Genomic DNA, 27,782 nt, shown 5'->3' with positions numbered 1-27,782 from the left:
GCAGAGACCAGAGAAGGGGTGATGGGCTGGAACTCAGAGCCCCACTTGACAAATGTGCTATGACACTGAGCTTTCCAGGAACCATAATCATAATATTGATTTGGCACTTGCAAATCTTACCAGCTGGTTCCTGTTTGGAGTTCCCGTCCCAAAAGCAAATTGCTAAAATGTTAACATCTGCACTTGCGGTCTGCATTCTACAATCAACCCAAATATGCCACAGAAGAATTAGTTGAACAAAACTGGCTGAATGCGGCAACCTAGGTGGGGGGAATGCATGTTGTTTTCAAGTACAAAATAAGCTTACAGAAAAGGGGAGATGAGTTGGGAGGGTGGAGGTGAGGAGTTCAGTAAAATCCACATTAGATTTATTCTCTGGGTTCACTCACCAATAGTTTTAACATACAGTCAAAAATGTTTCTGAGGGCCTGAGAGATAGTGAAGGAGGTTGCCTTGCACATGGCTGACCAGGGTTCAATCCCTGGCATCCCATCTTGTCCCTGAGCACTGCCAGGTTGATTCCTGAATGCAGAGGAAGTAGTAACCTCTGAGCACCTCTTATAAACATAAATTTAGAAGCAAACAGTCCTGATCACATTCCCTACATGTATAAGGGTTCTCTCCACTTTTAATTTTTTCTTTTTGGGGACAACACTCTATGGTGCTCAAAGTTACTCCTGGTTGGGCCCGGAGAGATAGCACAGCGGTGCTTGCCTTGCAAGCAGCCGATCCAGGACCAAAGGTGGTTGGTTCGAATCCCGGTGTCCCATATGGTCCCCCGTGCCTGCCAGGAGCTATTTCTGAGCAGACAGCCAGGAGTAACCCCTGAGCAATGCCAGGTGTGGCCCAAAAACAAAAATAAAAAACAAAACAAAACAAAAAGTTACTCCTGGCTCTGCATTCAGGAATTCCTACTGAAGGGCTTTGAGGACCCTACAATGCCAGACATTGAACCCTGGTCTGTGGTGTGCAAGGAAAATGCCCTCCCTGATGTACTCAGTTTATAAGTCAATCCTGATACAATTTTCATACTAAAAATTCTGAAGAGAAAGTAAAGGCTTTCCCATACTCCTTACCTACCTAGATTTCTCTTCAGAATGAATTTTCCTGTGTTTCATAAGGGCTGAGGAGGAAGTGAAGGCCTTCTCACACTCCTGACATGCATAAGGTTTCTCTCCTGTATGAACACGAATGTGCTGAGTAAGTGTCCAGATTAGAAGAAAGGACTTCCCACACTGCGGACATACATGAGGTTTCTCTCCTGTATGAAGTTTCTTGTGTGTCGAAAGGGTCGAGGATTGAGTGAATAACTTCCCACACTCATGGCATGTATAAAGCTTTTGTGCTGCATGAATTTTCTTGTGAGCAGAAAGGAATGAGGATCGAGTGAAGGCTTTCCCACACTCCTGACATGTATGAGGCTTTTTGCCTGTATGAATTTTCTTGTGCGCAGCAAGGCCTGAGGGTCGAGTGAAGGCCTTCCTGCATTGCTGGCATGTATAAGGTTTCTCTCCTGTATGAATTTTCTTGTGCACAGTAAGTTCAAAGTGGTAAGGGAAGGTCTTCCCACACTCCTGACATGTATGAGGTCTGTCTCCTGTATGAATTTTCTTGTGCTTATATAGGCCTGAGGATCGAGTGAAGGTCTTTCCGCACTCCTGGCATGTATAAGGTTTCTTTCCTGTATGAATTTTCTTGTGCCAAGTATGGCCTGAGAGGTCAGTGAAGACCTTCCCACCCTCCTGGTAAGTAGGAGGCTTGTCTCCTATATGAATTTTCTTGTGCATAGAAAGGGCAGAGGATCTAGAGAAGGCTTTCCCACACTCCTGACATGTATAAGGTTTCTCTCCTGTATGAATTTTCTTGTGGTCAGAAAGGTTTGTGGATCGATTGAAGGCCTTCCCACACATCTGACATACATACGGCTTGATTCCCGTATGGATTTTCTTGTGTCCATTAAGGATTGAATGGGAAATAAAGGCCTTCCCACACTCCTGACATTTGTAAGGCTTGTCTCCTGTGTGAATTCTCTTGTGTGTTGAAAGGACTGAAGATCGAGCAAAGGACTTCCCACACTCCTGACATGTATAAGGTTTCTCTCCTGTATGAATATTCTTGTGAGCAGAAAGGGATTTGGATCGAATGAAGGTCTTCCCACAATCTTGACATGTGTAAGGTTTCTCTCCTGTATGAATTTTCTTATGCCAAGGAAGGCGTGAGGGGTCATTAAAGACCTTCCCACACTTCTGATCTGTATAAGGCTTGTCTTGTGTATGAATTTTCTTGTGAGTAGAAAGTACTGAGGATCGAGAGAAAGCCTTCCCACACTCCTGACTTGTATAAGGTTTCTCGCCTGTATGAATTGTCTTGTGTTCAGAAAGGTGTGAGGACTGAAAGAAGGCCTTCCCACACTCCTGACATTTATGACGTTTCTTTGGTGTCTGGACTTCCTTAGGGTCACTTGGGCGTGATGGATGTCTACCTTGATGACAGTCAGTGGGATCCTGTGGGACACTGGGAGTGTCCAAGGGCTCATCATGGTGCTCAGCACCTGGAAAGGCCCCCCAACACTGCTTACACTTGGGCGGCTCAACTCCATGGGGAATGTGCTTGTCAGGCTGTCCACAACAGATGGCCCCTGAGTGTTCATTTCCATCAGGGTGCAGGCAGAATGACTCCCAAAGCAAAGGATCACCCCCGTCCCACTGGGGCTGGCTGCTTCCCTGTGGAAGGGCAGAGAGTTAGTCAAATTACTTCTCACTCCTCTGACTGTCTCCATGTTCAAATCCAGCCCTACACTTGTGATTTCCATTACAGAAATTATTCTCTGCAAGTGTGGGTGTCTCTCAAGACAGGCAGACATCCAGTCAAGAAACGTGCTTTGTTAGAAAATACTCTGAACAGTGAGGCAGGAAAGGTGATTTCTAGACCCTAAGTGGCTAATTACAGAGTTTTCACAAAAAAGGCCCTCTTGGGGCCGGGCGGTGGCGCTAGAGGTAAGGTGCCTGCCTTGCCAGCGCTAGCCTAGGACGGACCGCGGTTCGATCCCCCGGTGTCCCATATGGTCCCCCAAGCCAGGAGCGACGACTTCTGAGCACATAGCCAGGAGTAACCCCTGAGCGTCACCGGGTGTGGCCCAAAAACCAAAAAAAAAAAAAAAAAAAAAGGCCCTCTTGATGGGGGTTCTCTGATCACTTTGGTATCAGTTATCTCCCCTAGAAGTCATTCCCAACACTTTTGCAATAGCTGCCCCAAACCCCATTGATCAGGAAATAGTAGCCTGATAGATCAGATAGCTAAGTCTGTTCTGTTTTCTATTTTCTTCCCTAATTTTACTGGCTCTAACAATAAATAGGGTACTTCGAGGATAGATAATACTTCTTGTTCCTCAAGGTCGTGAGCCCATGATCCTGTGTTTGTTTCTGATGTTTGTCTTTTTTTTTTTGGTTTTGGGGCCACACTCGGCGGTGCTCAGGGGTTACTCCTGGCTGTCTGCTCAGAAATAGCTCCTGGCAGTCCCCCAGACTGTCAGGGGCGATTTCTGAGCACAGAGTCAGGAGTAACCCCTGGGCATCACTGGGTGTGGCCTAAAAACCAATCAATCAATAAATAAAGTTAAAAAAATATAAAACTGCCAGGTGTGGTCCCAAAACATAAATATAAACAAACATACACACACACACACACACACACACACACACACACACACACACACACGACACGCAAAAAAAAAAGGCAAAAAAAAATACATGTTTCACTGTAGTATGATGTTCTCAAACATAAATAAGTTTTTATTTCTTTTCATCTTTTCTTTTTTTCACTTTAGGGGATCTCCACCAAACTGTGTTCAGTGCATATTCATGACAGTACTCACTCTTGTGGAGCTTGGGAACCCACATAACAGTGGCAGGAATGAAACCATTTTCCATCCCCAGGCACAGCAAGAGACCATCATGCTCAAATATGGGTCCAGATGAGAAATGATTTATTTTTAAGAAAACTCTAGCTTATGTTTTATGAAATAAAAATCACAGTATTTCTCTTTTCTCAACAAATCACAATACATATATATATATACACAAAATATATATATATATACACACACATATATACACAAAAAATTGGGTATTTGCACGCCTATATATATACCCAATTTTTGTGTTGTAAATGTCTTTTTTTGGGGTGGGGACACATCCAGCTGTGCTCAGTGGTTACTCCTGGCAGGCTTGGAGCACCCAGGAATTGAACCCAGGTTTGTCCTGGGTCAGCCGCATACAAGGCTAATGCCCTACCCCTGTGCTATCACTCTGGCCCCTGAGTTGTAAACTTCTTGAATTCACTTTAGCCCTCAGGTGAGACTAAGGGGCGACTTCTCCTGCTCTGGGCACTGGATCCTCCCAGGAGTGCAGAGACCACTGATGGGGTGATGGGCTGGAACCTGGGTCCCACATTTTCAGTGCTCTTATAGCACTGATTTATCCCATTACCACAATAATATTGATCTGAAACATGCAAATCTTACCATTTTGCTCCTATTTGAAAATCCTGTTCCAAAAACAAATTGCTGAAATGCCAAATCCTGACCGGGTGGTCCGTGTTCTGAATTCAAACCAAATATGCAAAGTAAGAATTAGGTGAAGGAAACTGGTTAAAGGCAGCAACATAGGTTGAGTGAATACATGTTTTTACATACTAAAATCAGCTGAAAGAAAGAGGAAGATAGGTTGGGAAGATCCCTTCGTGGAGGTTGGCAAAATTCACAGTAGGTTTGGGATAGGCTCACTTGGAAATTGTACAGACAAAAATTATTTCTGGGGACCAGAGAGATAGCATGGAGGTAAGGCATTTGCCTTCCATGCAGAAGGTCAGTGGTTCGAATCCCGACATCCCATATGGTCCCCTTAGCCTGCCAGGAGCGATTTCTGAGCATAGAGCGAGGAGTAACCCCTGAGCGTTGCCGGGTGTGACCCCCCAAAAAAATTATTTCTGATTTGGCCAATGAAATAGCTCAGCAGGGAGTGTTTGCTTTGCATGTGGTGACCCGAGTTCAATTATCAGCATCCCATATAACTCTCCAAGCATCGCCAGGACTGATTCTTGAATGCAGATCCAGGACTAACACCTGATTATCAGCAAATTGGTAAAGTGAATTGCTAAAACATTAGCAAAAAATTTCTTAGCATTTGGGGCTCAAGCAATAACATGTTTCTCTTGCACCCAGTTTGATCCCCAGCATCTCATATAGTACCTCAAAGTCAGCCAGGACTATTTTCTGAGTGTACAACTAGAAGTATTCCCTGAGTACTGCAATGTGTGACCCCAAAACAAAGTTAACTCTTAGTATTCTGAAAAATCTGTCCAGGGCTGGACAGATGGCATGGAGGTGGGGCATTTGCCTTGCATGTAGAAGGTCGGTGGTTCTAATTACGGCATCCCATATGGTCCCCCGAGCCTGGTAGGAGCAATTTTTGAGCATAGAGCATAGAGCCCTGAGTGCTGCCAGGGTGTGACCCAAAAACCAACAACAAAAAAAATCTGTCCAGAGCCTTACCACAGAAGGGAGGGTGTTTATCTTGCAACTGGAGGACCCAGGCTTCTCCCATTATTCATATTGCCTACTAAGCCCACCAGGAGTGAATCCTGAAGCCTGGGCCAGGAGTAACCCCAACCACCACCATAAAGAATCCTTAAAAAATGAGAAAAAGAGGCTGGAGAGATAGCATGGAGGTAGGGCATTTGCCTTCCTTGCAGAAAGATGGTGGTTTGAATCCCGGCATCCCATATGGTGCCTGCGAGGGGCGATTTCTGAGCGCAGAGCCATGTGTGACCCCCCAAAAAAAAACCCAAAAAATGAGAGAGAGAGAGAGAGAGAGAGAGAGAGACAGAGAGAGAGAGAGAGAGAGAGAGAGAGAGAGAGAGAGACATGGTTCAAAGGGCTCAGCTTGTGTGTGTGTGTGTGTGTGTGTGTGTGTGTGTGTGTGTGTGTGTGAGAGAGAGAGAGAGAGAGAGAGAGAGAGAGAGAGAGAGAGAGACATGGTTCAAAGGGCTCGGCTTGTGTGTGTGTGTGTGTGTGTGTGTGTGTGTGAGAGAGAGAGAGAGAGAGAGAGAGAGAGAGAGAGAGAGAGAGAGAGAGACATGGTTCAAAGGGCTCGGCTTGTGCATGTTGGAGGAAGCCCAGAAGATCAAGGAAGAGAAAATGGTGAAACCCATTGATGAGTTCAGGACCCTTGAATCCAGTGGAACAAAGCATCCTTTAGACTAGGATTCTGTCAAGGCTGAAACTACTTTCCAGGTGAAGAAGACCCAGCTTCAGGACTTGACTAAGTCTGAGTGATATCATCCCAAAGGCCCCTGCGACATGTGGGAGAAGAGATAGATTGAAGTCCATGGTCTTCAAAGTGCATACCACTTTCCCATGACTCCCTAGTCTTTTGAGACAATCGTCTGACTTTGAAAACTGAGATTCAGAGCAGGAACTATCAGCCCTCTCCTCCGGGAAACAGGATTCCAAACAGCATTCCTTTAGGAAACTGCTATGCTATCTGCACTACTTGGGTAAGGCCCTGGAACAGATCTTGCACTCTAGGGAAATAGGAGATTTGTTATGGGGACCATATGTTTGCTTTCCTAAAATTGATATATTCTGTGATAAAAAAAAAGAACAATCCACAAATGGAGGTCCTAGATACAACATAGTGGATTGGGGAACAGGCTTTGCACACAAGACTAAGATTTATTCCCTCTTTACAATGCCCCAAGAAGATCAGGAGGTATTGATGTCATGTGGCCTTTAACAAATCATGAAATAAACTTAGGTCATACATGCTCGCATTCAAGCTGGAATCAATGGGGCCTGGGAAAATAGCACAGAGAGGAGCAATCACCTTGGATAAGGCTGACATGGATTTGATTACTAGCATTTGAAATAACCCTGGAACATCAAGAGTGAATGATTCCTGAACTTATTGGCTAGAGTAAGCTCTGAGTACTAAGAGCCACTACTCCAAGTGAGAGAGAAAAAAAAAAAAAAGATTTGATTTAAGTGGAGTTTTGGGCTGCACTCTGCAGTAGTCAGGGCTGACTCCTGGTTCTCAGGGATGACAATGACACCCAGTAACCTTAGGGGAATAATATGGAGTCTGAATCAAACCTGTTTGGATTCAGCCAAGGCAAAAACCTGAGACACTTTACTATCTCTCAGGACTGTGAAATGACATGTCCAACTTTAAGTTGGACTCATCTAAGAAATGAAGTCAGGGCTGGGGAGTAGAACAATCAGGTAGAGGCTCCTCTTGGGATCTGCAGAATCATGTCCCTGTGGAAGCCAGATCCCTGGCCAGATCCCAGAATCCCTCCCCGAGGTGTAGCACAAAACGGATGCCCTCGGGCAGCTCTCACCTATGGCCTGTAGGTGCTGGTACGTCTCCAGCATCACGTCTCTGTAGAGCTTCCTTTGAGAGTCGTCCAGGTACGGCCACTCCTCTGGGGAGAATCTCACGGCCACATCGGAGAAGGTCACTGTGTCCTGAGCCAGGATACATAGGAGGGGTCAGGACTGAGCCCCACCTGGCACGAGGATGGGACACCCCAAAAAACCTAGAGGGCCACAGGTATTGTCCCCAGTCCCTATGGGAGGAAGCTGCTTCAATGTCCTTCTTTCCATGGTCACCCTAAGGACACAGGGACCAGAAATCACACTAGAAAGTCAGATCAGCCTAACATGATATACTGACATTACTCAAGAAGGTTCTCAGAGAACCTTTGCACACAAACCAACCCTAGGCCAATGCTCTGTGACATAGGACCATGAGCACTCCTGGGAGTAACTCTTGAGCATAGAGACAGAAGGAGCTGAAAAAGCAACTCTGGGTGTGCCCAAAATTCTAAGCACACATCAGCCCAAACCTGCCCTTAACACCCATCTCTACCCTTGGTATTAGGAAGAGAAAGTTAAAAAAAAAAAAAATAAGAGGAGCCCGGAGAGATAGCACAGCGGTGTTTGCCTTGCAAGCAGGCGATCCAGGACCAAAGGTGGTTGGTTCGAATCCCGGTGTCCCATATGGTCCCCCCGTGCCTGCCAGGAGCTATTTCTGAGCAGACAGCCAGGAGTAACCCCTGAGCACCGCCGGGTGTGACCCAAAAACCAAAAAAAAAAAAAAAAAAAAAAAAAAAGGAGAGAAAATTCAAGGTCCAGTCAGTGACTCAAAGCTTAAACACTAAATAAATCCCTTCTTGAACAGGTAAAAACGACCTGACTCCCAATCCCTATTTCATATAGAAAGATCCTTTCTCACATTTCCCTCTTGGAGCCACAGAGCCATGAGACTGCAGTCAAGAAGGCTTTGAAAGTACAACTGCCAGAGCAGTGGTACAGGCGGTAGGGTGTTTGCCTTGCACGCACTAACCTAGGATGAACTGTGGTTTGATGCCCTGGCATCCCATACGTTCCTCCAAGCCAGGGGTGATTTTGAGCGCATAGCCAGGAGTAACCCCTGAGCGTCACAGGGTGTGGCCCAAAAACCAAACCAAAAAAATAAGAGAAAGTACAACTGGTTTGCTAAGGAGAAATGTGACTTCAGGAAGAAGGTGTGTCTCTGCAAACAGAAGGACAAAATAGCTAAACTGCAAGTCCTGGGGCCCGAGCAACAGTGACAGGGAGGGCAAGACAGGACCAACCTGGGATCAATCCCAAGCACATGTTAGGGATCCCTAATGTCACTGGAGGAAATCCTCAGTGCAGAGTCAAGAAGCCCTGAGCACTGCAAATTCAATAAAAACAAAAAATAATCCTGAGATAACAGCACCAAGAAAAAAAAACTAAAACCAATGAAAAAAACCACAAAGAAATGCACATGCAAGGAAAAACCCAGCAGCATTCTTTTTATTTTTTATTTTTATTTTTTTTTGGGTTTTTTTTTTGGGGGGGGGGCCACACCCGGTGGTGCTCAGGGGTTACTCCTGGCTGTCTGCTAAGAAATAGCTCCTGGCAGGCACGGGGGACCATATGGGACACCGGGATTCAAACCAACCACCTTAGGTCCTGGATCGGCTGCTTGCAAGGCAAACACTGCTGTGCTATCTCTCCAGGCCCAGCATTCTTTTTATTAAGGTAAAAAATCCTCTGCCCATGGGGCCGGAGAGGTGGTGCTAGAGGTAAGGTGTCTGCCTTGCAAGCGCTAGCCAAAGAAGGACCGGGTGTCGTCCCATATGGTCCCCCCAAGCCAGGGGCAATTTCTGAGTGCTTAGCCAGGAGTAAGCCCTGAGCATCAAATGGGTGTGGCCCAAGAAAAAAAAGAAAAGAAAAGAAAATTCTCTGCCCAGAGCCCAGAGTTGTGGGGGGAGCTAGTATGACTGACCAACATGTAGGGTCCTGAGTGAGGACAGGAAGGAGACATGAACACGGGTATTGGTTTAACATCTGGAAGCATCAGCAAAATCAACAGAACTTTGTGCTGAAAAGCAGGACAATGGGGAGAAATCTTGCCTTGCACTTGGCTGCCCCAGATTGAACTTCCAACACCCCATATGGCCCTCGAGCACAGCAGGAAGAACACGTGAGTGCAGAGCCAGGACTAACCCCCTTTCTGTGTGGTGCCAAAAACTAAAAAATCAATAAAAGAGTTTTTCCTCAGGTGAAGCAGGAATGATGCATCATGGCAAAAATTCTGGGATCTCCTTTCCCATGAGTGGACACTGCAGCAACTCTGTCTCGCTTTTTCTTATTTTTTCCCCTCTCCCCTTAATCATTTCCCCTCGGAGGCACTTACCTCCCGGGCAGGGTCAGAGCCAGTCTCACCCCCCAGCTTCTCCCTATGGCAAGAGGGAGCCCCCTCTCCATCCGGACACTAGTGGCATCGGTTGGAAGAGCAGGACCAATAGCGATGGTGGCAGTCTTAGGTCTGGGGGCATCATGGAACTAGTTTGCTGATCTGCCCTGTGGTCTCAGCCACGCATCCCCCAACCCCAGTCCCAGCCCCCTGAGCAACATGAAGTGGTAAAGGCCCCCCCCCATCATGACCTGGAGGAGGGGGTGGGAGGAAGAGGAGGAAAAGAAGGTAGGTAGCCACATCAAGGTGAGCAGAGGGCATATCCAAAGGATATAATGAAGTTTCCAGGCCTTTGGGAAATCAGAGATTGTCTTTCCTATTGGAAAAGGCAATCTCTAGGGAGAAAGCCCAGATGTGGAAGGTGAAGGTGCCAAAAATGCCTACAAATCAGAATGTTTCTCCATCCCAGGGAGATGAAGTAATTCAGTGGTTGGCCAAACTCAAGTACCACTTCAACCTTTACCCTGAAACTTCTGTGCTGGCCAGCAGCCTTTTGGACATGTTTTTAGCTACTGTAAAGGCTCACCCAAATACTTAAATTGTATCGCAATCAGCTGTTTTTTCCTAGCTGCCAAGACATTGAGGAAGATGAGAGAATTCCAGGTCTGAAGATATTGGCAAGGGACAGTTTCTGTGGGTGTTCTTCATATGAGAGTCTGAGAATGAAGAGAACTGTTCTGGATAAGCTGAACTGGGATTCTCACACAGCCACACCATTGGATTTTCTTCACATTTTTCATGCCATTGCAGTGTCAGCTGGGCCTCAATTACTTAATTGGCCCAAACTGAGCCCATCTCAGCATCTGATAGTCCTTACTAAGCAACTGCTACACTGTAGGGCTTGCAGCCAATTCTTGCAATTCAAGGGTTCTATGCTTGCATTGGCTAGGGTTAGTTTGTTTTTATTTTTGGATCACACTCAGCAGTGCTCAGGGGTTATTCCTGGCTCTATGCTCAGAAATCGCTCCTGGCAGGCTCGGGGGACCATATGAGATGCTGGGATTCAAACCATCACCCTTCTGCATGCAAAACAAACTCCCTACCTCCATGCTATCTCTCCAGCCCCTGGCTAGGGTTAGTTTAAAAATGGAGAAACTCATTCCTGATTGGCTTCCTCTTATAATTAAACTGTTTCAGAAAGCACAGATGGATAGTACCCAGTTGATCCATTGCTGGGAGCTGGTGACACATCATCTTTCCACTCTATAGTCTTCCCTGCCTCTAAATTATGTTTCTATCTACAGTTCCCTCAAGCACACCCTGGTGACCTATGACAAAGGAGTGTTCAGATTACAGCCCTTCTCTGTTCCAAGGACAGCAACCTGAAGTGCCAGTCAGAGGTACAGCAGCAGCTTTCTACCACCATCTCCCAGTTGCCAGTGGTGGATACCAACATGGCTTTGTTGAACACAAAATGGAGGCAATGGAAGTGGATGACTTCTATGATGGAATCAAACGGTTCTATCATGAAGATAATGCCTCAGAAAGTGTGGGTTCTGTTTGTGGCACTGATTTGTCAAGGCAAAAGGGACATCCTTCCCTTTGTCTACCTTTGCAGCCTGTTTCTGTTATGTAGTTTCAAGTACAAACCAAAGTAGACTATTCTAGGAATGGAAATAGGAAAATCAAGGAAGGCTGCTACATATAAAAATTTAGTGGCCAGAGCAGTGGCGCAGCGGTAATGCATTTTTGCCTTGCACGCCTCTGACCTAGGATGGACCTCGGTTCAGTCCCCTGGCGTCCCATATGGTCCCCCAAGCCAGGAGTGATTTCTGAGCGCATCGCCAGGTGTAATCCCTGATCTCACAGGGTGTGGCCCAAAATAAATTAAAAAAAATTTTTTTTAATTTATGCTAAGCTGATTTAGAGCAAACCAGAATACTTCTGGTGTGGAGAGTTCTAATTTATATTATTCAAGCACTTAAGGTGTGAAATTCAGAAGATCCTCAAAATTTAAAAGCTAAGAAATCTTGTAGTATTTGTCAGTTTCTCATTTATCTACTAACATGTAATATAGATTGTCCTGTGTCAAAACTTTGTTAAATTTTTTTTGAAATTTAAAAATACATAGCTAGCAACCCCTTTCCTTGTTCTGACTTAATTTCCCTCTTGCTTGATTCTTTATTAAAATTTTAATTAATTTTATGCATGCTGACCTGTAGTTTGGCTCCCATTGATTAGAAAACCCTTAAAATTGTTTTTTAGCAATTTAGTGAACAATTTTTTTCAGTGTGATAGTTACGTCTAATTCATGATTTAAATTCAAATTTGTTGAAGAAGGGTACTTTGAAGTTCTCCCATATGAATCAGAGGTAGTAATAGAAAAAGACTTGGAACCACATTAATTTTTTTTGGGGGGGTCTCATTTTAGCTTTTAGAGTTTAGAAAGAAAATTACTGTTTTCCTTTTGGTTTATTTTAAAAGTAAAACTTGGGCCCGGAGCGGTGGTGCATGTGGTAGGGCGTCTGCCTTGACTGCAGTGGCCTAGGAAGGACCACAGTTCAATCCCCCAGCATCCCAGATGGTCCCCCAAGCCAGGAGTGATTTCTGAGCTCACAGCCAGTAGTAACCTCTGAGCATCATCGGGTGTGACCCAAAAACCAAAAAAAAAAAGTAAATCTAAAAGTGGCATGTAATTAGGACATGATTTGATGAAAGCATTTTTTTTTAACATTTGATAAAGTTAATATATCCAGGTACTCACCAAAGAAAATATAACAACTAAAAACAACTAAAGTAAATTTTTGTTTGTAACTTCTCACAATCAGGAGAGACTATCCAGATGTAGGGACAGCTCTGTCAGATAACCGAATTCAGTACCCCTTATGTTAAGCTATTAGGATTTTCTCCATGAAAGTTATGACCCATGTCTTCTTGGCCTACCTGTATTTCTATCTGAATTCTTTTTTTTTTTTTTTTTTTTTTGGTTTTTGGGTCACACCTGGCAGTGCTCAGGGGTTATTCCTGGCTCCAGGCTCAGAAATTGCTCCTGGCAGGCACGGGGGACCATATGGGACGCCGGGATTCGAACCGATGACCTCCTGCATGAAAGGCAAACGCCTTACCGCCATGCTATCTCTCCAGCCCCTCTATCTGAATTCTGACCTTTCTCTTCATCTGAAGAAGGCATTGAAGTTTGAACCAGGTACTGATGATAAAAAGCCTCTGGGAGCAATAAAAAGTTGTCCATCAAAAAATATTAAAAATTAAAAAAAAAAAAAGAAATCCTGGAATCAAGGTTCCTCACCAATATCAGGGTCCATATTACCAGGAATGCAACCTGGATCCCAGCACCCCATAAGATCTGACACCTGCCAGGGAAGACCCAAGAGCACTGAGCCAAGAGAAAGACAGAGCATCACTGGGTGTGGACCCAAATCAAACAAAAAAACAACATAACAAACAAGGAAAAGATGGCCTCAAACAGAAGAGTCAAGAATCCCTTCCAGGGCCCGGAGAGATAGCACAGCGGTGTTTGCCTTGCAAACAGCCGATCCAGGACCAAAGGTGGTTGGTTCGAATCCCGGTGTCCCATGTGGTCCCCCGTGCCTGCCAGAGCTATTTCTGAGCAGACAGCCAGGAGTAACCCCTGAGCAACACGGGGTGTGGCCCAAAAACCAAAAACCAAAAAAAAAAAAAAAAGTCCCTTCCAGGAACCACACCCCAACCCTGTCTCCCCACATTCCTCTCTCCCCACCCTGTCCCTCTCTGAGCCCACACTCACCCACCTACCTGGGGACAGGACGTCAGATGATGCAGCCCCATCATCTCCCTCCTGGATTATTCCCAAAGAGCAGCAGCAAGACCCTTTGCAGGAAGCCCTGGAGGAAAGGCATAACCGTGAACACCAGAGATGAGCAGAAACCCCTGCCCTTACCAGAAGTGCCTTCACTGAGGCCAGAAACATCCTGATGGGCTGCAGCCCTGGGCACCAGCTCAGACCCACACAGGGAGATGCAGCCAGAGGCTCCTTACTATTTCAAAGACATAGAGCGGGCTGGGATCCTGACTGTGACAGGGATAGGAATGCTGGCCTCCCTCTACAGGAAGAAAACTGCAGCCTTGAACCCTGCAACCTCCCTGGACTCCACACAGCATCTGGGAGCCCAGAACCCCCCCCCCACACACACACACTCTGGGGCAGAAGCCCTGCACACCAGAGTCTCTGAGGATGGCAGCAGCACCACCCCCACTTTAAGCCAGGAAATGGCTTTGCTATAGGGACTTGGGGACAAACCCTCTGCTGCCTTCCTGGTAGGCTGGTGAGGACACAGACCACCTCTGGTCCTGGGTGAACACAAACACCACCACAGCTTTGTGCCATTTGCCCAGGGCTCCCCTGGGTCCTGCTTGCTCCTATGTCTGATCAGCACATCTGAACCTGACATCAAGAACCAGCTCTTCTATGCAGGAACATTTGTGGAAAGAGCCTGAACAGCGTGTTGTACAGCCAAATTAGCCTAGTCTCCACAAGAGTTTAGTAAAGGCCATGATTTGACCTGTGTCTGGCAGTTGGTTGGAGATTCTAGACTAAAGCCTACATTTTTTTGGGGGGGGTCTCACCTGGCAGTGCTCAGAGGTTACTCCTGACTCTATGCTCAGAAATCACTCAGGGCAGGCTCGGGGGACCATATGAGATGCCGGGATTCGAACCACCGACCTGCATGCAAGGCAAATGCCTTACCTCCATGCTACCTCTCCAGCCCCTAAAGTCTATTTTTTCTTAAAAAAATTTTTTTTTGTTTTGGGCCACACTCAGTGACACTCAGGGGTTACTCCTGTCTATGTGCTCACAAATCACTCCTGGCTTGGGGGACCACATGGGACCCAGGGGATCAAACTGTGGTCCATCCTAGGTTAACATATGCAAGGCAAATGCCCTACCGCTTTTGCCACAGCTCTGGCCCCTAAAGTCTACCTTTTAACTATGAAAAAAAAAGTGAAGGGAGGGGAAAATAGTACAGTCGGGAGTTTGTTCGTTCTGAAATCCACTGGATCTAGTTGGATACTTGGACATGAAATATGTTTCCAGAGTCCCGTTTGGACTACCCAACTCTCTCCTTACCCAAGATAACCATTTTGCATAAAATCCTTTTTCCAGAGCACTCACCTCAAAAGTCCGTGGTCACTAGTCAAGGGCGAGTTGCTCTGCAACTTGATAGGAGGAGCAAAATTCTTTACCTAGAAAACAAAAATCCCAAAGTCAGACTCAGAATAATAGGAGAGTGGTTAGAAGACTTGCCTGGTCTGTGGACCACCTGAGTTGGCCCTGTCAGAAGTGATGTTTGAATGCAGAGGTAGGCATTTTCAGGTAGCCCTGAAAACCGCCGGGCATGACACGAAGCCAAAAAGTACTGAAAGGAGGATGCTGACTGGCACTCAACCTACCAGGATCAGATCTCCAGCACCCCAAATAGGCCTCCAGGCAAGGCCAGGAGTGATTTCTGAGTGCAGGGGAAAAAAAAAAGAAAAGAAAAATCCTAGTGTTTCCTGGACCCCCACCCTGCTGCTGGACCAGGGCCCCACAAGACACCCCAGAACCCCTTTCCTGGCAGACAATGAAAATGACAAGGGCCTTTCGTAGGTGGGGGTGTGTGGGCCTGCCTCTCCTGCTAATTTGGAGGCTCTCCAGCAGCTCCAGGCCCTGCAGGCCGTCACGTGGGTGGTCGGGATGGTCCAGGGCCCCACGATCGTGCACTGACATCACGCTGACACCCCAGAGACTCAAGCCGGGCACGCCGGGGCGCCCGCCACTCACTACGCGGAATCCGAGAGGTGCGGGACGCCGGCGCCGAGACTGATTGTCCTTCGCGGACCCCTGCACGCCGGGCGCCTCTATCCGTCGTCTCCCACTTGACCAAAGGCGACCCGAGGACCCGCGGCCCGTCCGGGGCGAAAAATTCCCACGTCCCCGCCTGATGACGTCATCCGCCGCCGCCTCCAGCCCTAAAGAGCCAGCCCCAGGTAAAGGCAGGTCTTATGGGGCTACTAAGGTGACTTTTTTTTGCCAGGGATATAGTTCCTGAGCACCATGAGGTATGGCCCCAAAACAAAACAAAGAGTTTCATCTAGGTGTTTTTGTATTTTTATAGGATGCTGAGGATCAAATATGGGGCTTCCCAGAACCAATTAATATTATCTTATATGGTGATGATATTATAAAATCACTATGACAAATGATCAAATTGCAAATATTTACTTTTTTTTGTTTTTGTTTTTGGGTCACACCTGGCGACCTGGGTTACTTCTGGTTCTGTGCTCAGAAATCACTCCTGCCAGATCGGGGAACCATATGGATGCCAGGGATTGAACCCTGTTGGCCTCCTGTAAGGCAAATGCTTACCTTCTGTGCTTATCGCTCAGGCCCTTAACTACTATCAATCAGTATGGGTGCAAAAACAAACAAAAGAGTTTCATCTTCTGGGGCGGAGAGATAGCACAGTGGTAGGGCATTTGCCTTGCATGCAGCCCATCCAGGACACCTGGGGTCCGAATCCCGGCATCCTATATGTTCCCCCTGCCTGCCAGTAGTGATTTCTGAGCGCAGAGCCAGGAGGAACCCCTAGTGTGACACGAAAACAAAAACAAAACAAAAAGGGGGTTTCATCTTTCATCTGAGTATTTTATGCTGTCGCCCCAACCTACAGCACGATGGCTGACTACCAGTAGGAAACTGTGCAGCAGGCCTAGCTTCCCGCCTGAAAAAGGGGGTGCAGTCTTGGCAGACACTGCAGAGAAAGGGCCAGATGTGCCCTAGATTAGCTCTTTTTTTTTTTTTTTTTTTTTTTTTTGGTTTTTGGGCCACACCCGTTTGACGCTCAGGGGTTACTCCTGGCTCTGTGGTCAGAAATCGCCCCTGGCTTGGGGGGACCATATGGGACGCCGGGGGATCGAACCGTGGTCCTTCCTTGGTTAGCGCTTGCAAGGCAGACACCTTACCTCCAGCGCCACCTACCCGGCCCCCCTAGATTAGCTCTTGGCAGGATAGCAACAATGGGCTTATTAAACATTAATGCATAATGAGAATTAACAATGCTGAGTGGATAAAAAAACTGTATGCCTTTCTTTGCCCCTTGCAGTTAAACAAGAATTGCTGGGACACACCCGACTTCCCTAGGCTGCTTTTCCCAAGCTGGGAGAATTTACACTAATATTTTGTTCTGCCTTTCCCAAGCTGGTAGAATCTACAATAATAATTTTGGCCAGTTACTTAGTACCATGTAGGTTTTGAGAATGTTTGGTCTTTTTAAGAATTACCATATTTGCCGGCATATAAGATGACCCTTCAACCCATGAAAAACTTCCTAAAAGTCGGGAGTCATATTATATGCTGATATACGGCATGCTGAAACTTGTTCCAGCTTCAGGGACGAGTGATCCGCACCCCTCTTACTTTTAAGAAGTAACTTACTTTTAAGACTTTTAGGAAGTTTTTCATGGGTTGAGGGGTTGTCTTATATGCCGGCAAATACGGTACATTTGCTTCCTTTTACAATAGTGCCTTAGTTTAGCATTAACAGACAATGGATTAGTACAGACACTCCCCGATTAACAACCAAGATCCGTTTCAGCCACTTGCTTGTTAAGCGAATTGGTCCTTAAGTGTGGAACTGCATGGATTGTATACAGTAGTACAGTATATGCATAGTACTTGACAATACAGTATTCTGAATAAGTCAAATAATGAGAAAGATAAAACTTCCACTTTTCATTTGCATTGGTTGTGTAATTTACACACAGTACTGCAATGTATTACAGAACATAAAGTTAGTGAAGTAGGTACATTAAAGCACCAAAAACCACCATATTGTACTGTAGAGTGTGCAAGATGAAAAAAGGATATTTAAAATAAAATAAAATAATGGTGAAGAGATGGTCATAAGTGCGAGCAGTCGCTAAACAAGTAGGTCGTTAAGCGAGGAGTATCTGTATTTTGTTGATTATGAATAGTTTATTAGTAAAAATGATCCAAGAGAAAAGAATGTCTTTTTTTTTTTTAATTTCTGTTTAGGGTAAATGAAACTGATGACAGTAGAAAGAACTTATAAAATACACGGGACCGGAAAAATAGCACAGTGGTAGAGCATTTGCCTTGCACGTAGCCAACCCGGGATGGACAGTGGTTCGAATCCCAGAATCCCATCTGGCCTCCAGAGCCTGCCAGGAGCAATTTCTGAGCATAGAACTAGGAGTAACCCAAGTGATGCAGGATGTGAGTCCCCCCCCCAAATTTATAAAATATGTATGTTTAGATGGCTGTCTAATGATTGTGCTGATACATAATGTTTAACCCTGTGGCTAAAATGTCATGCGTGACCTACCCAAGTTCCTACTATTGATAATTTTTTGCTTCAATATGAAGCAGAACTTCAAATGAAATGGACTCAGTTATGACAGCTCTTGAATGTATCTGGTCTCAGAGTACCCACTCTTTGCCTACTCCTAGCTCCCATTCTTCTATGCAAGAAACTCTGAAGCCCTCGTATCAGTTCTGCTTGACTCAGCTGGCCTCTGGCATTTTTGTACGTTGTAGGGTGCTAAGGAAAAACTTTGAGGCCTCTCACAATTAATATGTTATCTCCTAATGAGCCACAATCATCATCTTGAATTTTCATTCAGTGAAACTGAGGGCAGGTAATGTGGGCATACATGTGCCACACAGGCATGACATACAGGCTGATCCCCATATTTAAAAAATTATGTTTTTCCCTTGAAAAACAGGGTGCTGCTATGTTACACCCACAGCTCTACATGTGCTTTTGTTTGGCCCTACATTTATTCATTTATTTTTTTTAGTGTCCAAATCAAACCCAGAGTCTCCAGTATATAAGGGAAACACTCAGGCAATGAGCCATATCCATGTAGTACAGATCTTTAAGATTCCTAATCAAGTGAGATTACTAGTACAGCAGTAAGGAGCCTGCTTGGGATCGCCAACTAGACGTGATTCTTGTGCACAGAGAGCCTGAAATGTGTGTATTGTATAGAAGATGGTTTTTTGTTTTTGTTTTTGGGCCACACCCGGCGGTGCTCAGGGGTTACTCCTGGCTGTCTGCTCAGAAATAGCTCCTGGCAGGTACGGGGGACCATATGGGACACCGGGATTCGAACCAACCACCTTTGGTCCTGGATCGGCTGCTTGCAAGGCAAACACCGCTGTGCTATCTCTCCGGGCCCAGAAGATGGTTTTATGTAAAAATAAATAAATAAATAAATAAAGCTAATAGGACAGCAGATAAGACAGTTTACTTGGGGCCCGAGAGATAGCATGGAGGTAGGGCGTTTGCCTTTCATGCAGAAGGATGGTGATGCAAATCCCAACATCCCATATGGTCCCCCGAGCCTGCCAGGGGTGATTACTGAGCATAGAGTCAGGAGTAACCCCTGAGCGCTGCTAGGTGTGACCAAAAAAACAAAACAAAACAAAACAAAAAAAATCAAAGAAAAAAGACAGTTTACTTGCCTGCAGCCAAACTGAGGTATGATTTGTGGCATAACATATGGTCCCAAGCTGGCCAGAAGTGGGCCCCTGAGCAAAGAGCAGGTAGTCCTGAACCTTGCTGGGTATGAAACACACCCTCAAAAACTTTAAAAAGGAAAAATGACCCACCAGCATAATTTGGTTGGTTTTTTTTGGGTCGTTTCTAAAATTTCCTGCAAGTTTGTTCAAACGCCTTTTTTCCTTCCATCTCCTGCTTCCCTTTTTACCCCTCCGTAGGGCTGCCCTTTCCCTGGCCCAACTCACCTCTTCCTCAGTCTCTTCTGTCCACAGAGACAATCCTGGTTCATTGGCAGGAACAAATGCAACAAGATCAAACTGTTCCACACTTGGTCTGTCCCATCTTTGGGGGCCGCCACCCCCGAAGGTCTGTGGAGTGCCCCCGCTGCTCACCTGGCCAAGACCTTGAAGCTCTGGGAGCTCAGAGTGTTCCCTCGACAGCAAGAGAGAAAAAAAAACAAATCGTCCCTCCAGGATCCCCTAACTCCGTAGGTGAGTCCTACACCTCTCAGCCTAGGCAGTGAAGATGCTTTAAGCTCTATACTCAGAAATTGCTCCTGGCAGGCCTAGAGGTCCACATGGGATGCCAGGATTCGAACCATGGCCCTTTATTTTTTTTAGATGGTTAAAAAAAAATTTTTTTTTTTTTTTTTTGGTTTTTCAGCCACACCTGTTGATGCTCAGGGGTTACTCCTGGCTCTGCGTTCAGTTATCGTTCTTGGCTTAGGGGACCATATGGGACGCTGGGGATCGATCCGTGGTCAATCCTAGGTCAGCTGTGTGCAAGACAAAAGCCCTACTACTACACCACCACTCCTCCTACCCTGTTAAAATTCTCAGATATACGGGCAGGAAGGTGCTTGCTTTTGGAGCTGCCCACAATGTTCCATCCTTGATTCCTTTCCCACTAAGCATAAGTCCTGGATCTCCCTGGCTCTTTTAGGTAGGCAGAACTGGACAGTAAAAGGGACATATTCTCCTCTTGGGGCTCAATAGCTGTTTCAACAGGTGTTGTTGAGTCTCTATACACTTAACCAGTTTCTGAACTGCATCTGTCAGTTTCTGAATAAGTTCCACATATGGCTTGGAGGTCCCCCCACAAATGCTTACCTAGGACCAAAGGAACTAGGATACCTGAAGAGAAACAGGACTTCACCAAGGATGTAGGTGAGGAGCTGAGGAGAAGATAAGCATGAACAATGGGCCTCAAGAAAGCCCCCCAGAAACAGTGTTGATAGTTACCATATCCTTTCACCAGGTCTCTGTGAAAGGGAATGTCCTAAGTCAATAAAGAACGGGGAGAGCTGGAACAATAGCACAGTGGTAAGGCAAATTGTCTTGTAGCATTGGCCTTGCACCATGGCAGACCCAGATGGACCAGAGTTCAATCCCCAGCATCCCATATGGTCCCCTTAGCCTACTGAGAGAAATTTCTGAACGCAGAGGCCAGGAGTAATTCTTGAGCGCACTGGGTGCGGCCCCAAAAACCAAAAATTGAAAAAAAAATCACGGGGAATATGGCACCCCTTTCTGAACTCCTTCCCCATCTCTGGAATGGTGTTGTCTCCAAAGGGTTCAACCTCAGGGAGAAGCCCTGGATCAATTGCACAACAGGGGTTCCATCTGCCAGGCCATTTTGGAACACAGTCACAGAAGACATCCAGCACTGAACATGCGTGGGGCTTCAAGCAATGTGGATTCCATCGTGACTATTCTAGCCTGAATGCTGAACAAAGGCCTCCCCACATTGCTTACATGCCTACTAAGGTTTTTCTTCAGGATGAATATTTGGGCCACATCTGGCAATACGCAGGGGTTACTCTTGGCTCTGCATTCACAATCACTCCCGGGGTGCATGGGGGGCCATATGGGATGCTGAGGGTCAAACATAAACAGATAATGATGAAATAGACAGATGGATCATCGAATGAAGTCCTTCCCACAGCATTTATGTATAAAGTTTCTCTCCAAATATTCTTTTATTATGCAGAAAATTTTCAGAAGTAAACACAGTCTTTATCACATTCCCTACATGTAGAAGGTTCTCTCCACTTTCAATTTTTTTTTTGGGGTCACACCCGGCAGTGCTCAGGGGTTACACCTGGCTCTATGCTCAGAAATCGCCCTTGGTAGGCACAGGGGACCATATAAGACCCGGAATTCAAACCAGTGTCCTTCTGCATGAAAGGCAAACGCCTTATCTCCATGCCATCTCTCCAGTCCCAACACTTTCAATTTTATTTCTTTTTGGGGCCACACTCTGTGGTACTCAAAGTTACTCCTGGCTCTGTAGTCAGACTCCCTACTGAAGGGCTTTGAGGAATCTACAATGCCACACAGTGAACCCTGGTCTGTGATATGCAAGGAAAATGCCCTCCCTGATGTACTCAGTTTATAAGTCAATCCTTATATAATTTTCACACTAAAAATTCTGAAGAGAAAGTAAGACTTTCCCATTCTCCTTACCTACCTAGCTTTCTCTTCAGAATGAGTTTTCCTGTGTTTCATAAGGGCTGAGGAGGAAGTGAAGGCCTTCTCACACTCCTGACATGCATAAGGTTTCTCTCCTGTATGAACACGAATGTGCTGAGTAAGTGTCCAGATTAGAAGGAAGGACTTCCCACACTGCGGACATGCATGAGGTTTCTCTCCTGTATGAAGTTTCTTGTGTGTCGAAAGGGTCGAGGATTGAGTGAATGACTTCCCACACTCCTGACAGGTATAAGGCTTTTGTCCTGCATGAATTTTCTTGTGAGCAGAAAGGAATGAGGATCGAGTGAAGGCTTTCCCACACTCCTGACATGTATAAGGCTTGACTCCCGTATGAATTTTCTTGTGTGCAGTGAGGTCTGAGTTGTAAATGAAGGCTTTCCCACACTCCTGACATGTATGAGGCTTATTGCCTGTATGAATTTTCTTGTGTGCAGCAAGGCCTGAGGATCGAGCAAAGGCCTTTCCGCACCTCTGGCATGTATAAGGTTTCTCTCCTGTATGAATTTTCCTGTGCACAGTAAGTTCGAAGTTGTAAGTGAAGGTCTTCCCACAGTCCTGACATGTATGAGGCCTGTATCCTGTATGATTTTTCTTGTGCTTACATAGGGCTGAGGATCGAGTGAAGGCTTTTCCGCACTCCTGGCATGTATAAGGTTTCTCTCCTGTATGAATTATCTTGTGCACAGTAAGTTCAAAGTGGTAAGTGAAGGCCTTCCCACAGTCCTGACATGTATGAGGCCTGTCTCCTGTATGATTTTTCTTGTGCTTATATAGGCCTGAGGATTGAGTGAAGGCTTTTCCGCACTCCTGGCATGTATAAGGTTTCTCTCCTGTATGAATTTTCTTGTGCGCAGAAAGTTCAAATGGGTAATTAAAGGCCTTCCCACACTCCTGACATTTATAAGGTTTTTCTCCTGCATGACTCTTCTTGTGAACATAAAGGGATTTTGATCGAACAAAGGACTTCCCACACTCCTGACATGTGTAAGGTTTTTCACCTGTATAAATTTTCTTGTGCCAAGTAAGGCCTGAGAGGTCAGTGAAGACCTTCCCACCCTCCTGGTAAGTAGGAGGCTTGTCTCCTATATGAATTTTCTTGTGCATAGAAAAGGCAGAGGATCTAGAGAAGGCTTTCCCGCACTCCTGACATGTATAAGGTTTCTCTCCTGTATGAATTTTCTTGTGTTCAGAAAGGTTTGTGGATCGATTGAAGGCCTTCCCACACACCTGACATACATACGGCTTGATTCCTGTATGGATTTTCTTGTGCCCATTAAGAATTGAGTGGGAAATGAAGGCCTTCCCACACTCCTGACATTTGTAAGGCTTGTCTCCTGTATGAATTTTCTTGTGTGTTGAAAGGACTGAAGATCGAGCAAAGGACTTCCCACACTCCTGACATGTATAAGGTTTCTTTCCTGTATGAATATTCTTGTGAGCAGAAAGGGATTTGGATCGAATGAAGGTCTTCCCACAATCTTGACATGTGTAAGGTTTCTCTCCTGTATGAATTTTCTTATGCCAAGGAAGGCGTGAGGGGTCATTAAAGACCTTCCCACACTTCTGATCTGTATAAGGCTTGTCTTGTGTATGAATTTTCTTGTGAGTAGAAAGTACTGAGGATCGAGAGAAAGACTTCCCACACTCCTGACTTGTATAAGGTTTCTCACCTGTATGAATTGTCTTGTGTTCAGAAAGGTGTGAGGACTGAAAGAAGGCCTTCCCACACTCCTGGCATTTATGACGTTTCTTTGGGGTCTGGACTTTCTTAGGGTCACTTGGGCGTGACGGATGTCTACCTTGATGACAGTCAGTGGGATCCTGTGGGACACTGGGGGTGTCCAAGGGCTCATCATGGTGCTCAGCACCTGGAAAGGTCCCCCAACACTGCTTACACTTGGGCGGCTCAACTCCATGGGGAATGTGCTTGTCAGGCTGTCCACAACAGATGCCCCCTGCATCCTCACTCCCATCAGGGTGCAGGCAGGATGGCTCCCAAAGCAAAGGATCACCCCCGTCCAACTGGGGCTGGCTGCTTCCCTGTGGAAGGGCAGAGAGTTAGTCAAATTACTTCTCACTCCTCTGATTGTCTCCATGTTCAAATCCAGCCCTACACGTATGATTTCCATCACAGAAATTACTCTCCACAAGTGTGGGTGTCTCTCAAGACAGGCAGAAATCCAGTCAAGAAATGTGCTTTGTTAGGAAATACTCTGAGCACAGGGGCAAGAAAGGTGATTTCTAGACCCTAAATGACCAATTACAGAGTTTCACAGGAAAGGGCCTCTCGATGGGGGTTCTCTGTTCACTCTGGTATCTGTTATCTCCTCTAGAAGTCATTCCCAACACTTTTGCTGTAGCTGGCCCAGACCCCATTGATCAGAAAAATATTAGCTGAATAGCTAAATCTGTTCTGTTTTCTATTTTCTTCCCTATATTTACTGGCTCTAACAATAAATACTACACTTCGAGTATAGATAGTACTTCTTGGTCCTCAAGGTCGTGAGCCCAGGAACCTGTGTTTTATTTCTGGTATTTGTCTTATTTTGTTTTCATTTTTAAGTTTTTGGTTCAAACCCTGCAGTGCTCAGGGATTGCTCCTGGCTCTGCACTCAAGCATCATTCCTGGTGCTGCTCTAGAGAACCAATGGGATGCTGGGGAATGTGTCAGCTGAGTGCAAGGCAAGGACACTACCTACTGTACTAACTCTTTGGCCCTGTCTTCTTAATTAGCATGTCCATATTGCTTTGGGCCTGTTCACATAATCAATGTTACTTTTGTGTCATTTTGTTGCAGCATCCTAATGATTTATTCTTCATTGATGGGATGAGTAAATTTTATGAATGGGGAGAGTACTGTGGTGGGAGAATGTCTCGATTCCATCCTTTCAATGAAGGGCCCAGAAGGTCAATCTATCCCTCTGCAGAAACTGAAAAACCAGTTTCAAACAAACATAAACCACAATGCCTCTTGGGCCTGTGTTAAGAGTTCAGTGTGAAGCCTGTGAGCACATGTGTAAATGTCGGGCCAGATCCCCACACACAACAGAAAGCAAGCGGCCATTTCTGTCATGTAAATATCTCAGTAGGTTAGGAGAGATACTCCAGCGGGAGAGGCATTTGTATTTCATGCCATCCACCTAGTTAGATTCCCAGCACCCTACAGTGTCCTTCAAGCCAGTCTAGAGTAATCCCTGGGTGTAAAGTCAGGAAGAACTCTTTAAAATAGCCAGAGAGATAGCATTGTGGTAGGGTATCTGCCTTTTGTATGGCCACCTGGGAAGGACCCGGTTCGACACTCAGTATCCCATATGGTCCCCCAGACTGCCAGGGGCGATTTCTGAGTGCAGAGCCAGGAGTAAACCCTGGGCATTGCTGGATGTGGCCCAAAAACCAATAAATCCATCAAACAATCAATCAAGTTAAAAAAACATAAAATTGGGGCCGGAGGTGAGGTGGCTCTGGGGGTAAGGTGTCTGCCTTGCAAGCGCTAGCCAAGGAAGGATCGTGGTTCAATACCCTGGCGTCCCATATGGTCCCCCCCAAGCCAGGGGCAATTTTTGAGCACTTAGCCAGGAGTAACCCCTGAGCATCAAATGGGCGTGGCCCGAAAAACCAAAAAAAAAAAAAAATTGGGGCCGGAGAGATAGCATGGAGGTAAGGCGTTTGCCTTTCATGCAGGAGGTCATTGGAATCCCGACGTCCCATATGCCCCCCCCCCCCAGGAAAATCCCCGGAGCACTGCCGGGTATGACCCAAAAACCACAAAAAAAAAAAAAACAAAAAACAAAAAAAAAAAACAAAAAAAACATAAAATTGGGGCCGGACAGATAGCATGGAGGTAAGGCGTTTGCCCTGAGTCCTGATGGACAGTGGTTCAAATCCCAGCATTCCATATGGTCTCCCGTGCCTGCCGGGGTTGATTCCTGAGTGTAGAGCCAGGAGTGAGCCCTGAGCGCTGCCGGGTGTGACCCAAAAAAACAAAAAACAAAATAAAATAAAATAAAATTGCCAGGTGTGGTCCCAAAACATAAACAAAAACAAACATACATACACACAAGCAAAGAAAAAAAAGGCAAAAAAATACATGTATTCACTATTTTATGATGTTCTCAAACATAAATAAGTTTTTATTTCTTTTAATCTTTTATTTACTTTAGGGGATCTCTAACAAATGGTGTTCAGTGCATATTCATAACTGAGTGCTCAGTACTCAACTCTTTTTTTTTGGGGGGCTTGGGAACTCACATAGAGTGGCAGGAATGAAACCCAATTTCCATCCTCACACACAGCAAGAGACCATCATGCTCGAATATGTGTCCAGATGAGAAATGATTGAGTTTTAAGAAAACTTTAGCTTACGTTTTATGAAATAAAAATCACAGTATTTCTCTTTCCCCATTCCCAACAAATCACTGTATTTCACTGGCGTGCAAATACCCAATTCTTTGTGTTGTAAATGTCTTTTTTTTGGGGTGGGGGGTGCACATCCAGCTGTGCTCTGTGGTTACTCCTGGCAGGCTTGGGGGACCCAGGAATCGAACCCAATTTTGTCCTGGGTGAGCCACATACAAGGCAAATGCCCTACTCCTGTACTTTCACTCAGGCTCCTGAGTTGTAAACTTCTTGAATTCACTTTAGCCCTCAGGTGAGTCTAATGGGCGACTTCTCCTGCTCTGGGCACTGGATCCTCCCAGGAGTGGAGAGACCACTGATGGGGTGACAGGCTGGAACCTGGGCCCCACATTTTCAGTGCTCTTATAGCACTGATTTATCCCATTACCACAATAATATTGATCTGAAACTTGCAAATCTTACCATTTTGCTCCTATTTGGAGATCCGCTTCCAAAAGCTAATTGCTGAAATGCCAAATCCTGAATGGGTGATCCATATTCTGAATTCAAACAAAATATGCAAAGTAAGAATTAGGTGAAGGAAACCGGTTAAAGGTAGCACATAGGTTGAGTGAATACACGTTTTTATGTTCTAAATCAGTTGAAACAAAAGGGAAGATAGGTTGGGAAGATCCCTTCGTGGAGGTTGGCAAAATCCACAGTAGGTTTGGGATGGGCTCACTTAGAAATTGTACAGACAAAAATCATTTCTGAGTTGACCAATGAAATAGTTCAGCAGGGAGAGTGTTTGCTTTGCATGTGGCTGACCCGAGTTCAATGATCAGCCTCCCATATAACACTCCAAGCAACTCTGCCAGGGCTGATTCCTGTATGCAGAACCAGGACTAACACCTGATTATCAGCAAATTGGTAAAGTGAATGGCTAAAACATTAGCAAAAAATTTCTTAGCATTCAGGGCTCAAGCAATAACACAGTGGTAGGATGTTTCCCTTGCACCCCTTTTGATTCCCAGCATCTCATATAGTACGTCTCCAAGTCAGCCACGACTGGTTTCTGAGTGTAGAGCCAGGAGTAATCTCTGAGTACTGCCATGTGTGACCCCAAAACAAAGAATTAACTCTTAGTATTCTCAAAAATTGGTCCAGAGTCTTACCACAGAGGGGAGGGTGTTTATCTTGCAAGTGGAGGGCCCAGTCTTCTCCCATTATTCATATCGCACACTAAGCTCACCAGGAGTAAATCCTGAAGCACTGGGCCAAGAGTAACCCCAACTACCAACATAAAGAATCCTGAGAGTGAGAGAGAGAGAGAGAGAGAGAGAGAGAGAGAGAGAGAGAGACAGAGAGAGAGACAGAGAGAGAGACAGAGAGACAGAGAGACAGAGAGAGAGAGACAGAGAGAGAGACAGAGAGAGACAGAGAGAGAGACAGAGAGAGAGACAGAGAGACAGAGAGAGAAGAGTCTGAACAGAGACAGAGACAGAGACAGAGACAGAGAGACAGAGAGAGAAGAGTCTGAAGCAATAATGCAGTGGGGTAGCGAAGCAGAAGCCTTATGCTCCAATCCTGAGGGATTAGGGAAATGTGGTCTGGAAGCAATACCAGCA

General features: G+C 45.7%; 2 protein-coding genes, 1 long non-coding RNA gene and 1 pseudogene across 3 annotated transcripts in view; 1 reads left to right on the top strand and 3 right to left on the bottom strand.

Moving 5' to 3' along the window:
- Positions 1-885: 885 nt before the first annotated feature.
- Positions 886-27,782, bottom strand: part of LOC126030706 (zinc finger protein 420-like) — a 97,908-nt gene continuing 71,011 nt past the window's right edge. Inside the window, exon 6 of the mRNA XM_049788911.1 lies at positions 886-1,252. Within this exon, the coding sequence (XP_049644868.1) occupies positions 1,077-1,252 (176 nt within the window). The 3' untranslated portion in view covers positions 886-1,076. The remainder of the gene's footprint in view (positions 1,253-27,782) is intronic.
- On the bottom strand, positions 1,766-27,391 carry LOC126031340 (zinc finger protein 726-like). Its single transcript, XM_049789599.1, has 4 exons — positions 27,330-27,391; positions 26,638-26,714; positions 1,846-2,723; positions 1,766-1,778 (listed from the first exon to the last, which is right to left on the bottom strand). The coding sequence occupies exons 1-4, from the start codon at positions 27,379-27,381 to the stop codon at positions 1,766-1,768; spliced, it is 1,020 nt and encodes a 339-aa protein (XP_049645556.1). The 5' UTR covers positions 27,382-27,391.
- LOC126031342 (cyclin-I-like) lies at positions 9,813-11,426 on the top strand (annotated as a pseudogene).
- Positions 21,274-21,714, bottom strand: LOC126030708 (uncharacterized). Its single transcript, XR_007503164.1, has 2 exons — positions 21,554-21,714; positions 21,274-21,377 (listed from the first exon to the last, which is right to left on the bottom strand). It is a non-coding gene; the product is annotated as an uncharacterized LOC126030708 (long non-coding RNA).

This window comes from Suncus etruscus, chromosome 15 (genome assembly GCF_024139225.1).
Source record: "Suncus etruscus isolate mSunEtr1 chromosome 15, mSunEtr1.pri.cur, whole genome shotgun sequence".
Taxonomy (NCBI): Eukaryota; Metazoa; Chordata; class Mammalia; order Eulipotyphla; family Soricidae; genus Suncus; species Suncus etruscus.
This window is presented reverse-complemented; position numbering and strand designations above follow the sequence as displayed.